The following is a 14,508-nucleotide window of genomic DNA, read 5'->3' on the forward strand; positions in this document are numbered from 1 at the left end:
GACAGAAGTCGGAACATTCCACCTTGCCTGGAGGAAGTTACAGTAAACAAAACTTTTTGTTTAGGTGTAGAATACTCAACATTTTCTTGGTCAGGCTCATGTTTTCATTGCTTCCACTACAGCAGACATCTTTTTAGCTTTGATAGAAATCTCCCAGGCTCAGCCTTAAAAAAAACCCTTTAAAATCACACATCTGGGTGTTACATCATCACTTGCACAGTATTTATGGACCAAAATAAACCATATTAAGGTATAGTTTAGGAGAAGTTAGAGAATGTTCATTCATTGGGTATTGACAACCCTCGGGGGCCTGTGGAGGCTTCAGTTGCAATAGAAAACCTCCATCATGCGTATTTCTCCTAGCCCATTAACTGATCACAGCGATGACCATTTCCTTAGCTGTCCTTGCTCACTTTTATTCCTAATGAAAAATCAAATGAGGAAATAATGTGAATCTCCCTGTCTGCCTGTTAATTTCCTTTCCATAAAATTGGCTGTCGTACAGTAACCTAAAGGGGAAATGTGCAGGAATTCGTATTTACAAGTTCTCTGTTTTCCCAACGGAAGAAAATGTATCATTCTAGGGTCTGAATGTGATCTTTGGTTTACTGGACATTTGGAACCTGGCTTGTATACATTCCTTGAGAGTGACAAGCGGGGACTCTGAGGAGGACAGGGATGGGACAAGAGAAAAGAACAGGAGCTAGCTATGGCCTCCTGCTGTGCCAGCCATGTGGCATTCATTGTTTAGCTTAACTGTCACAAGAGCTGTGCAAGGCACCTGCCGCTCTCCTTATCACAGGTGAACAAACAAATTCCAAGTTTTACACGCAGTAGGTGTGGGGCAGGCCTCTGGATGTATCTCTTCAATTCATGGACTCCCCATGGGAAATGAATTCATTTGTTAGATGAGAGTAGATTTAATCGGATAATTACATTAGATGGTCCAATTCATAAATATAGATTTATAAATAGGATGAGAAAAACTGTAAGTCAATTGACAGTTTAAAAATACGAAGAAAAGAAAAGAAAAGAAATATTTATGATGTCAAATGGCAGGCTCAACTTTATCAATTCAGTAAAAAAAAAAAAAAAGTTTCAACTTTCCCAAGTTCAAAAATGTAACTGACCTAGTATAGGCTTGTGGAATGGGATCACAGAACAAAACAAAAGGAATACTAGATTTCCTTTTCCTTCTCACAGACAAAATGCCATTTTCTATTGATTGTTAATTTTATGGTGTCCTTTGAAAAAAGGCAGAACAGATATTATCAAACCTGTTTTGTACATTGTGAAAACTACACAACAAAGGACTTAATTAACATGTTGAATCACTTACTTAGTGAATGTCAGATGTAATATTAGCACAGAGACTCAGCTCTGTAGTTTATCATAGGCCATTTGTTCTTATGGAAGGCTCTTCGGAAATACATGAGATCTCCAGATGCAGATGCACATTAATTAATTAACTCCATAATTTTGTAGTGTTTACAATGTACCAGGGTCACAGGAACCATGGGAGACACAAGAGTATCTTGAGCCTACACCTGTCCTTAAGGGTCTTCCAAGCTGGTGAAGGGATAGGACAAACTACTTGAAAACCAGTTTCAGTCCCTTTCTGAATTATTCTTTAATGAAAATCACCGTTAGGGGAGTGGTACACGTGAGAATTCAGAGGTGTGAAGACTCCCTGTGGATATGGATAGGTGCTACAGCCAATGGTAGGAGGTAAGTTTTGGTTGGGATTTGGAGACGAGAGATAGATGGAGGAGAAGAAGGAGTAGAAGGAGAGAGAATAGGGACCAGGTGAACAAAGATGCAGATGTAGACAGGAACCCAGCACCCTGGAGAACAGAGTGGATGGAATGGAAGGTTTATTTTTGGGGGTAGTGGCAAACACATTTGGAAAGAAGGACCAGGAACCAATAGCATAGGACCTCTGAGGCCCAGCAAGGTGGTCTGTGTTTAAGCCTGTAGGCACAGGGGAGCTTTTGAGGACTTTTACACAGCAGAGTCATCTAATGCAAGTAGTGTTATAGCAAGATAAATCTGAAGAGTATACAGTCTGAATGGAAGAAGAGGATTAGATCAGGCAGAGAAGATGAAATAAAATAATACATGTGAAATATGTAACATATGCTAGTCCTTATACCATTCTTATAATCTTTGCATTAGCAAAGAGGGCACAGTTGAAAAAAGAGAAGGAAAATTGATGGAGTAAGTTATCAGGATTGAGAGGGCATGACCTGGAGCCTTTGTGGACAGAGTAGCTTTCTCTTCCTCTGAGGTGGGAAGGAAGTGGGAGGTGATAGGTGGGGATCCAGGGCAGTTTATAGACACTGATTACACAGAGTTCCCCATGTGGACCATAAAGATGAGTAAGACACCATTCTGTACTCTCCCTTCTCAAACATTCACTTCATTTAAATGAAGAAAGAGATACTTAACCTTATGCTTTTGAAATTCAAACATGCCCAGCAGCGGCCTACAAAAGGCAAAATTCTGGCAATAGGTATTCCTTAGGGGATTTAACTGCTGGCCTTGCTTAGCATTGGTGGTGCATGATGGTAATAAAAGTTACTCTGACTTCTAGGTAGTTTTATTATCATGTTTAAATCATCTATAGAAAATGACCACCTTATTGCTTTCATCTGAGCAGATCTCTTCGATCACCCCGCCCTTGGTACACACCAATGCCCAGACACCTGCTTTAAGGTTTTCTTTGAGGCAAACATCAATGTATAAACTAATTTGGGTGACAAAAGCAAAAGAGCCTGAAGGAAGCAAAGAAGTCAAGTTTACCCCTTCATATCAAAGATGAGGAAAGTGAGGCCCAGATAGGTGCATGACTCATATGAAGCCACTGAATTCAGCAATGGCAGAGCTGGGTCTGGCATCCAGTTCTCTTGATTCCTGATTGGCCTCAGGGAGAATGTTCCATCTCATCTACAGCCCAAGACAGCAATGTAGTGGTACCCAACTAAGAAAATGGTACCTGGAGACCCACACGGATTCATCCAGAAACCAACTAGTATTTTGGGGGATGAGGAAGATTTGATTGCTCTCCATTCTTCTGTTACGGAGTCAAATGTTCTCCCTTTACAGGACTTTGGGGATCACTGCAACAATACCTTTCTTTTTACTTCATTCACTGTTTTTTAGTAATACTTACAAAAAAATTTGAATGACCACCTTGTCTTCTGAAGTTCTTATATTTTCTGAAGGGATGTGACGTGTGCGTGTGCGTGCGTGTGTGTGTGTGTGTGTTATAGGAAATATAATAAAAATTTAGAGATGTGATCTAAAAACCTAAGGCAACAAAAAGGACAGTGATAGAAAATGAAGATATAGGAAAATAAGAGGAGAATGAACCAGGGAGTGTACCTTGAGAGCCTCTCACTTCCCCCACTACCCTGACATGCAATATTAGATATAAAACAATTGTATTTTAAATATAAACAGGAAGTTTCTTATTTTAAGAAATTCTATGGGGAAGCTTTACTTAATATTTTGAGGAAGTAAAGAATTAGCCCCTCATTTATATACCTTGCATATCCTGGTTTTCATATGTTGATTTTGCTTTATTTATTTATTTTTAATTTTTTAAAAAGATTTATTTACTTATTTTAGAGAGTGAGAGCATGAGTTGGGGGAGTGGTGGGGGGGGTGGAGAGAGAGAACCCTCAAGCAGACTCCCCACTGAGCACGGAGCCCTACACAGGGCTTGATCCCAGGACCCCAAGATCGTGACCTGAGCTGAAATCAAGAGTCAGATGCTCAACTGACTGAGCCACCCAGGCACCCCACGTTGGCTTTGCTTTAAATGAGAAAGCCAGCAAAAGTACATCACAAAGGCAGGTAAGGCAACAAAAACAATGTCATGGATCTTGAGATATTTACTCTTCATTTGCTCAAAGGAAGCAGAGGGAAAACTTTATAAAAAAATTATCTGTGACATTGATCATTTCTACCTTACTCCAAACAATGTGGACTTTGTCAGGAAATACCCTAAGTTTATTTCTAGTCCTTCTACCTACTAGAGTTTTGACGACAATTAAAGAAGATAGTATTACATCAGCAGCCCTCAAAATGTACCCAATAAATGATTACAGAAGCTGTCCTGGAGGTGAAGATGACTGTGGCTTGGGTCTCCACTAGCTAAACAGAATCTGATGTAACTACAAGATTTTTGTAACACAGCTAGATTCTTTGGGGGGACAAGAAAGACTACTTCCTCCTGGTGTCCATTTGGTGGTGAGCAATTTTACCCAAGATGCCAATCATTTCTGCTTCTATCATTTTTAATTGGTGAATATTCTTTAAAAAAAAAAAAAAAAAAAGCAACCTGTAGGGGGAATACAGAAAAGCTCTTACCTCTCCTGAAGTCCTATGGGCTTCATTTTGAAAGGAGAAGCACAGACAGAGGTGGTAGCTTTGATCTCAGGAGTGTATCGGCCTTGCGGGTCCACAACCACATTCAGCACCTTTGGGGCTTGCTCGGGCTGGACCATGCTGTTGACCGTCTTTGCCTCAGACTGTGCCGGTTGTAATGCAATGGGCGACAGGTGGATCTCCTGGTTTTTCTCTTTATCTTGTCGCAAAGAAAGCTGAAATTTTTCTTTTAATCTGTAAAGAATCTATAGGAGATATACAGGCTTGTTTTTTCACACTGAACAACAAAATATGATCTCCTCCACCCCAACCCAGAAGACAAACTAAAATGGAGGTTTAATGATAATACACCCAAGCAAAGCCTTCTAGAATGATTTCTTAGTTGGGTGGTACTGAGATTTTTCTCAAAAAGGATATAGTTGGTATTTCCAGTTATTAAATAAATATGTCCAAGAATCTGGTCCTCAAATATATATTCAAAAGAAAACAGGCTAATTTTATAAAAGTGCCAGATGTCAGTTTGATTCACATGCAAGTTTTTACTCAAAATGACTGAAAGGGAAGGCTGATCGAAGGAATAGCCATGAAATAAGGGCTTATGACATTTATAGAAATAGACCTCTGCATCCAGTACAACATGTGAGAAGAAAATCTTATAAAATATTAGTGAAAAGGGGCGCCTGGGTGGCTCAGTCTTTAAGCGTCTGCCTTTGGCTCAGGTCATGATCCCAGGGTGCTGGGATCGAGCCCCACATTGGGCTCCCTGCTCAGTGGGAAGCCTGCTTCTCCCTCTCCTACTCCCCCTGCTTGTGTGCCCTCTCTCGCTGTCTCTCTCTCTGTCAAAAAATAAATAAAATCTTAAAAAAATATATCAGTGAAAAAATAGTTATGCTATAAATTGTAATTTCTTATGTTGGTAAATATCCACACTAGTCATGTATTAACTTGAATATCTGGTAACTTCTTCAAAAAATTAAATTTAGGGCACCTATCCAAGGATAATTTGGATAACCAGAATTTTATTTTTTACCTCTTTCCCCTTTTAAACTTTTTTAAAGATTATTTATTTATTTATTTGAGAGCAAGATTGGGAGGGGTAGAGAAGCAGACTCCCTGCTGAGCAGGGAGCCCGATGCAGGGCTCGATCACAGGACCCCAAGATCATGATCTGAGCCAAAGGCAGACGCTTAACCGACTGAGCCACCCAGGCGCCCCTCCCCTTTTTAATTTTTAATGCATGTAGGAAAAAGCAAACATACCACTTTCTCCATTCTCAGAGCCCTTTCTGGAATGGCTAATTCAATTTAGAAATGGTAGGATTGTCATTTTTAAACATTTAAAGGTATCAGACTGACTTTGCTGGGACACTCTGTGGACCAAATTGTCAGAGAAAAGTCACTGTAAACGATAAACCAGACTAAAGGAGAGAGAAGCGAGTCACTCAGAACTATTTTCGGTGCCCACCTAATGTCACGTATCGTGAGAGGTCCAGAGTATTCTGTTCTGGAGAAAATAAACTGCACCCTGTTCTTATGGAATTAAGGATATGGAATGAAAAAAGTTCTCAGGGATGCCTGGGTGGCTCAGTCGGTTAAGCATCTGCCTTCGGCTCAGGTCATGATCCCAGGGTCCTGGGATCGAGTCCCACATCGGGCTCCCTGCTCTGTGGGGAGCCTGCTTCTCCCTCTACCTGTTGCTTCCCCTGCTTGTGCTCTCTCTCTCTTTAATAAATAAATAAAATCTTTTTTTAAAAAAGTTCTCAGTTAAAAAGTATGTCCTTTGAAAGAAGAATAAATGTGAGGAGAAAACGGAGCAGTTTTTGTGACTGAGGAATAAAATGCATATTGCAAAAAATGCATGAATTCCACACCTTGATAAACCGAAGTTCATGTGAATGAAACCAACAGGAAGAACGTTTCAAATGCATAAGGTCTCAGGAAATATGATACTGGTGTACGTTTCCTGAAAAAAATTTACTCCAAGTCACAAGAAAGATGACTCAAAATTAAGAACTGAAGAACTAGAAATTGTGATAGAAAAGGGAGCTTTGGAATTATGTAAAAATAGGGCGAAAATGAAATTTAATTATGTCTCAGATCCAACATCTCAGGTTATAATAACAAGAGAGAAGTTTGGGCAGAGAGGTAAGAAATAGGAATGACTGTACATTAAGTGACTTTTAAATTAGGGATACGGAGGGAATCGGAGTTTGAATGGTCACTAAAGGTCTTTCTGACCTAATTATACATTTATAAAATTGCTGTCTAGCTGAATAATATGGCTTGCCTAAAGCCAGCAGCCAGCCGGGTCAGACCCAGGCCCTAAGGCAGTTCTGACTCACAGACCCATGCACTTTCCACCGCCTTACGTTACCTCTGGTGTTCTCTTTGCTGTGCCATAATTCTTAAAGATGAACTCTCAAAGAGTCTGCTGCAGATGTGGTTCTCACCACTGGGGTTCAACACCACCAAATCGATTTTTTGTGGATTGAAAGCTCTCTTTAAGGAAAAGGACTATGCACATAGGGAGTATAACTAGAAATGCATCTTATGAATTGAACTGCCAGGAGATGAAAAGGAATCTTTATTGTCTTTTATCAGTTCACTTCCTCATAACCTGGAAACTTTTATACTAGTGGTGTTCATTGACAAAAGTAGGGTAAAGCTAAATCTTAAATTTTTGAAAGCGATGGGTGCTAAATATTCCTGTGAGAAATATTACTGCATAAGAAAAAAAAAGATGTCTAATACTAAGTGACAAATCTTCTTACTCTAATTAGACTTGTACAGCCTATAGGATAGAAAATATTGAAGATAAATATCCTTACCCAGTGCATCATGCCCTAAGGATTGGGAGGTTTTTAATTTACTGCTTCTCTTCAGTCTCTATAACCCTCAAAAGGCACTTGGCCACCACTCTGCACAAACAAAACCCACCTTAGAACAGTACCAATCAGAAAACACACATCTGCTAAGTTAAATATGTAATTACTAAAAGATGAGGCAACAGAATTTAAGGTGGGATAGCTTTTTATTATTTTTAAATTTTTAGCTTTTTTCATTTTTTATTACTATTTTTAAAAATATTTGTTTATTTAAGTAATCTCTACACCCAACGTGGGCCTTGAACTCACAACTCCGAGATCAAGAGTCACATGCTCTTCCAACTGAGCCAGCCAGGTGCCCCTAGCTTTTTATTTCTTAATTGCAAGCCAGTCATTTTCCTGAATGAGAAGAGAAACAAATACATCTGTACCTTTACAAAAATATCTTTAATAAAAGATACTGCATATATTATATATTCTAAGTTCTTCATATCTAAATATATGTACATTGGAGCATGTGCTTGCCTGTTTACATTTGGGTTTTGGAGAAGCAGATTTCAAAAATGAAAATGAGAAAGTCAAGGAAATATCAGCCTTCTCGATAGCTCTTGACAGGTCACTTTTACAGTTTTATTGGTGTAGAACAAGCTCTAGTCCAAAGTCCTTCTTTACTTCAAGAGCTTATGTTCTTGATGAAGGACCTTTGTCATGCATTTTACAGTCAACTGTTTACTTCATCTCTGGTGATAGGTCAACTTTTTAATCTACAGAGTATGTGTACAAACTGATTTACATCTTTAATTAGGGAAAAGCAGAACCGGGAGAATATATAATGCTTATAAGACACTTCAAAAATCCACGAGAGAGAGATTGGGCTGTCTGGCAAAATGTGGAAAGAATTGAAGACATTGAGACCGGGCAATGGGGCCGTCATCATGGAATTAAATTGTGAGGGAGTCGTCCTCAACCAGTTGGGCGTTAGCCCTTCGGGGGCATTTGGCAACGTCCGGAGCTGTGTTTGGTTGTCATACTGGGGTGTGTGGTGAGGCGCTATTGGCATCTAGTGGGCAAGGCTAGAGATGCTGCTAGATACCCTACAGTGCCCAGGACAGACCCTCTCCCCCCAGTAGAATCACCCAGTCCCAAATGTCAACAGTACCACTGTTGAGAAACTGGGATAAGGGCTCTTAAAAATCATCTGGTATAATCTCCTCATTTCACATTTAGACTCAGAACACTTGAATGACTTCTGGAAGGTTAGAAATAAAGTCTAGAATCCAACTTTCTTGATTTAATGCCTGTGATCTTTCGACTCTACCGTTTCTTCTAAATCCCCACATCTTTCTTCTCAACACCTTTCCCAAAGCCTCTGGAAAAGTGTGTCAGAGATTCTTCTCTGTGCAGATCAAGGTCTGGAGTATAGCATATGCATATTTCTCTCTGTGAACGCACTTTGTTGCGAAGTTCAACCTAAAAGCTTATTATAGCAATGGTAAATCAGTAGCTTTGGTTTTACCTTGTTTGAATCTCAGGATGCAATAAAGTCATTTGGTCATTTGGAAAAGGAAAACAGGAATATTGAACGAGAGAGGAACTGTAAAAGTCAAACTATACCAAGAGATAAAAAATAATAGCATGAAGAAGAGAGCCAGAGGAACACAGAAATGAGAGGAAAGCTACCAAAAAAATCCTATAAAGCTCTTTTGCTGCTTATAATATTCATTTAAAAAAATCTCATAAGTGTACACCTTAAACTTCCACAATGTTATATGGCAGGTATATTTCAATAAAAAAATCTCTTAAGTAGGTAACACAAAATATCTGTTTGAGTTAAAATACGTTCCAATTTTAAAATGATGCCATCAACTAACAGCCCATTGTATTTTCTTTACAGTATTTTACAGTTAGTTCTGAAAGAGTTCATTCATTCATTTCTTTTAGTTGAGTAGACATGAGTCAATTGCTACTACATTCCAGAAGCAACATTGCAGATGCAAAGGCAGCACACAACCCTAACTTCTGAGAATTCACAGGCTTCCAGAAGAGACAGATGTGGGAAAATTACACCCAGTAAAAGATAATATAGGAATTTTCATCATCATCCCCTTTGTGGCCCGAAGCAGATGTTCACAAGACAGAGTGTGAGGACTTAAAGAAATCACAGTTTGACTCTTTTATACATGGAATTATGGTAAGGAGCCCAGACTTTTAATCCAGACAGATTTGGGTTTGAATTCCAACCCCTCTTCTTGCACTCCCCCTGACATAGGATGTTCTGACATAGGATTTCCTGCCTCAGGATTTCCTTCCTACCAAGAGCATGACTAGAAAAACTCTTTGCATGGCATATGGATGGATGGCTCTTCTACAGGTCCAACATGCCAGAACTTTTGTTGACCCAAACAGCTGTTTTCATGTATTTTCTAAAATTGCTTTCTGGAAGCGATCTGGCTTGTAGACATCTTTACCTATATCGCATAAATGCCTCTGCACTTCGTAATAAACCTCTCAGTACGTTGGAAGGTTTAATTTCGGTGATAAATGGTGTCCTTTCCATTGTTCATTGAAGTTTAATAACGAATTCTTCTCAGTAATAAATTTCCTCCGCCTAAAACAGACTGAATGGATTGGAAATTGCCCACACATTTTTTTCTTGGAAAATCGTATTTGTCTATTTATTGCTCCACCTACTCTAGATTCACATTTGAGAGGTGCTAAATAAGTCACACATTTGAAAATGTCATGCATGTCTAATTTTATGCCTGGCAACATACATTTTTTTTTTTTTATTTTAAGGAAAGTAAACAATATGCCACATTTCAAAAATTTTGCCAAGCCTTATGTTATTGTTACATAGCACACGTAATCCACCATCACAGCAATCTACCTATAAAATTTCATCTTTAAAAAATGAAAAACTATATGCTTTTCGTTTCTGTGGTATGTCGGAAGACTGGATGCAAATAATGGCATTTGATCTCTCATAAATATAATTTTTGCCAGAGGGAAAATTCTGTGCTATATCTTTTACTTTGCCATGGAATCAACAAAATTATGGGAAATAGAATCGGAATATTACGTGTTTGAAAATTGCAGAAGTGATAGCGTAACTATTACTGAGAAAGCCAAGTTAAAGGACTTACTTTAAATCAAGGTTATTATCAAAAACACTTGAACATTTACACAGGTAAACTTATTTTGGAGAATCACATTTGACAAGTCCCTAAATGTGAACTGTTGACTTGTCAATGGTATAGCTGCATCAGATAAACTTAACTTCATCTTAATCCTGTCTAGTAGGTAGTATTTGTCTATCTTCCTAAGTACTGCTGGTTTGTCTGTTAACTTCTTAAGGGGACCTTTTCTCATTCAAGTTTAAGACTGTGGGGTGCCTGGGTGGCTCAGTCGGTTAAGCGTCCGACTCTTGTTGATTTCAGCTCAGGCCATGATCTAAGGTCGTGGGATCAAGCGCCAGGTCGGGCTCCACGCTCAGCACTGAGTCTGCTTCTCTCTCCCTCCACTCCTCCCCCAGCTCATATAAATAAAATAAAATCTTTAAAAAAAATTTAAGGTTGTGTTTGAAAGATATCATTCTATTTCTTTCATTTATTCAAGAGCGACTGGAACGCACATCGAAAGAGTTGCTTCTCTCACTACCCCCACCCCCAACTTGTTCCTCTCCCAAGAAATGGGAGCTCCATCACCCAGGTCCTAGCCAAATACAAGAGGAATCAACCTTAATTTCTTTCTTTCCTTCTCCCTGAGAATCAGTACACAGCAAGTCCTGTCGTTTCCATCTGCAAATAAATCCCAACCGTTCACTTCTCCCATCTCCACCGCCATCCTTACTCTGGGCCATTATCATGTTTGTCATCAGGCTAACACAATGGCTTCCAGAAGAGTCCTCCTGCTCACACACTTCACCTTGTGCTCTGTCTCCAACCACTCCACCAGCAGAGCACCTGCTCTGGTAAATACACATGTCCAATCATATCAAAGCTCTGCTTAAAAGTTTCAGCTTGCACTCTTCTTGTTGAACCCAGAGAGACTAGCTTCTTTACACCCCAGCAGCTCCACCCACCATATCCTCTGCCTGCGAGGCCCTCTCCCCATATTTTCACATGTCTTGGAAGTCTCAAAGTGCTCTGTTCCACTCACTCACTATTATGGTATCTCTTCGTGGCATTGAATAATATTTGATTTTAAAAAGAAATGACTAGACTTTATTTTTGAAGAGCAGTTTTAGGTTTATAGAAAAACAGCAAAGAGTACAAAGTTCTCATATGCCCCTACTCCCCTACTTCCCTAGAAAATCTGCCCCATTAACATTTGGCATTAGTGTGGTTGCATGTGTTACAACTGATGAGCTAATATTGATATGTTATAATTAACTGAAGTCCATAGTCTAGATTAGGGCTCACTCTTGGGGTTGCAAATTCTATGGATTTTAAGAAATCCATGATGTCATGTATTCACCACTACAGTGTCATACAGAATAGATTCACTGCCCTGAAACTCTGCTGTGCACCACCTATTCATCCCCTCCCCTGCAACCTCTGGCAACCACTGATCTCTTCATTGTCTCTATGGTTTTGCCTTTTCCAGAAGGTCAAATATTTGGAATCATACATATGTCCACTATTTGATTAAAAAAAATACTAACTTAATTATTGTCTGTGTCTGCCTCCAGAGTATAGGCCCCACAAAATAGGGACCCCATCTGTCTTGTGCTCTCCTTGGCCACAGTACCAACCACAGGTCCACAGTGGATCCTCTGCAGGAATCTGTGGATTGAATGAGTGGATGAATCTACCTGCCAACCCACTAGAGAGCAATCACCTATACTTTTGAAACGTTCCTTTCTCGATTTGTTCCAGTAACTTTGGAGCAGACTTAACTGGGTTTCTGGCCTTTATATTGGTGCTTTGCAGAAATTGGGAAAAGAAGCGTTGTTCTCTGGTCTCGAGTGGTTGAGAGTGTGGCCACGACAGCTCCTTTGCCCCAGGCGACCAGTATGTCCTGTAGGGATTTCTCCAGTCATGCTGGACATGCAGGGGCTCCTTGAGTTAGAGAGGCAGATCTTGGATCGTGTCCTACAAGGTAAGAGCAAACTCTGCTCTGCCACTTCCCTCCTTGCCTCTGCTCTGCTCAATCTTATTCCTTTCCTGCCTGAACAATCTCTACTTTGAGCACCTGCTACCCCTTTCTATTCTCCTCTTCCTCACATCTTTTCATCTGTGAAGCAGAAAAACACTCTAATTGTGACTGATGAGAGAGAAAACAGCACTCAAGATTTCCTGTATTAAGGAAAAAAAGAACCACATATTTTTAAGTGCAATTAACTATAACAAAAAACCCACACCTTCTAAAATACTAAAAAATGTCCCACGGTCTCTGCCACAATTTCCCTAAAATCTCCAACTTTGTCTCCTTAAAATTTTTCCCCCTAATCTCCACCATTTAATACACAAAAACTGATTTTCTTACTCAATTCTTAAATTCTTCTTTTGTTTATTGTGTCACAATTTTTAGAAATCTTCTACAAATCTTCTCATAGGAGACAGATGCCTCTGAATTCATGATGATGGAAGCTTGAGGACGTTCTTACTACTTCCTACATTTAGATTCGAGGAAATATACCCATCATCACCCTATTCAAGGCCTTAATTGTTTTATATCCTTCAAGTTTACACCTACACAGCCTCTGTCTTTCCCACCTTACCCCTAATCTTTCTAACATAAACCCCTTCCCAGCAGGGGAAGCAAAATTGAACAAAACCCAATAAGACACTTAGCAACATTGTCGGTTGTGGAAAGAGTAAGTAATATGTCTTTGGGGGGACACTTAAAAGCTAAGAAGGAATATTTTTGAAAATGCACACAATTAAAAAGAACATAGCACAAAGGAAAAAAATATTAAAACCCATTTGTAAACTTCAAATATTTTAAATTACATCACAGAATTTTCAAAAGAATAGGAAAATCTTACACTGTATTTGAAAAGTATCTTTTAACTCATTCAATACCAAATAGCACTGCCTAGTTTAGTGGGTTTATTCTGTGTTCCTTTTTTTTTTTTTAATTAGAAAAATACTTTTAAAGGCTACACATTTGTAATTTGTAATTTAGGGAGCTATTTGCAGTGTATACTTTTATACGTTTTGTATTCATTCACCTAAAAATTTAGTTGACAGTGAATTATCTGGTCTTTGAGCCTATAATCATCTCCTTTTAATGCCTAGAATTTTGTAGAATGCTATCTAGGTCCTTTAAAAATAAGGAAATCAACCACTACTAAAGACATAGTCTTGCCCCTAAGACATGTTTCTTTTTCAAATTTTTCCTGAGTTCCATAAAAATGATATAAAAGAAAAAATAAAGTAAGCCCAAAGTGTGCCCATGAGACTTTACTGACTTTGAGGGCTCCAGTGACCTGGGTAAATCACCTCCTAAAGCTTCATCCGAGGTTGATCAAGTTACTAACAGCCTCATTGCAATTACAGCCTTATTCTGCAGGTCAGAATCCGTAATTCCATAGGTTTTCCTTAGCTATCACTCTGCTGTCAGATAGGAATATTCCCAATCTAACAGGATCGTAGCCTTGCTTCTGTTCCCAGGCTTTTCAGCATTCATTTGAATGGCAGTGTATCCAATATTAAGCAGTGGCTCGGTAAGGGATAAAATATAGAAAGAAGCAAACTTACCATCAAACACGTTACTATAATAACAAAGATGCTGAGAAAAATGACAACAGCATAAAATCCTTCTTTGCTCCAGATTTTGTCCGCTTCATGCTGCCCTTGTAAAACATTTTTCTTTAAAAGCAAAACAGAAAGTCCGACGTTAAATGAGAGTTTGAGGAGAATGGCGTTCTTATCACAAACTAAACATATTTTTAGCTTTATTCCATTCAGTGTAGTAGAACACACCTACATCCCCCGCAGCCAGAGCTGCTTCTCCAACTGATCTCAGACAAGGACTGCCATCCGTATACATTAAGAGATGATTTTATCTCCTGTCCAGGAGCGAGCATGCCTGACATGACACATTGGGTCCTGGACTTCGTAAACATCCTTCCACCAGTCTCTTTTGGAAATTACCTGGTTCATAAAGTAAAAGAGTTCTGTTCTTTTCTGTGTTGAGGAAATTTTTTCTGAGGCATTCCTTACTCTGTTTTCAGTCCCCTCCCACAACACCAACACCCTGGCTTACGTGCAGCTCTTGACTTTTAAACAAAAGTGAAACAGGTGCAAACAAAATCTCATGATGCCTTTATAAACAGAGCAACAATG

The 14,508-nt window shown here is 39.2% G+C and overlaps 1 protein-coding gene and 1 long non-coding RNA gene across 7 annotated transcripts in view; one reads left to right on the top strand and one right to left on the bottom strand.

The window, feature by feature from the left end:
- Positions 1-14,508, bottom strand: part of PTPRR (protein tyrosine phosphatase receptor type R) — a 241,183-nt gene that overhangs the window by 83,880 nt on the left and 142,795 nt on the right. For 4 of the 6 annotated variants that reach the window (XM_036119313.2, XM_036119315.2, XM_036119317.2 and 1 more), the window contains 2 exons: positions 13,921-14,031; positions 4,375-4,637 (listed from right to left, as the gene is read on the bottom strand). In XM_036119313.2, the coding sequence (XP_035975206.1) occupies positions 4,375-4,637; positions 13,921-14,031 (374 nt within the window). Of the gene's footprint in view, positions 1-4,374; positions 4,638-13,920; positions 14,032-14,145; positions 14,225-14,316; positions 14,413-14,508 lie in introns of those variants that run through there. The other 2 variants (XM_036119316.2, XM_078076289.1) reach the window with 2 other exon arrangements.
- The window catches only part of LOC118552700 (uncharacterized), a 65,655-nt gene that overhangs the window by 50,291 nt on the left and 856 nt on the right, over positions 1-14,508 (top strand). The gene's annotated exons all lie outside the window — the stretch shown is intronic.

This window comes from Halichoerus grypus, chromosome 6 (genome assembly GCF_964656455.1).
Source record: "Halichoerus grypus chromosome 6, mHalGry1.hap1.1, whole genome shotgun sequence".
NCBI lineage: Eukaryota > Metazoa > Chordata > Mammalia > Carnivora > Phocidae > Halichoerus > Halichoerus grypus.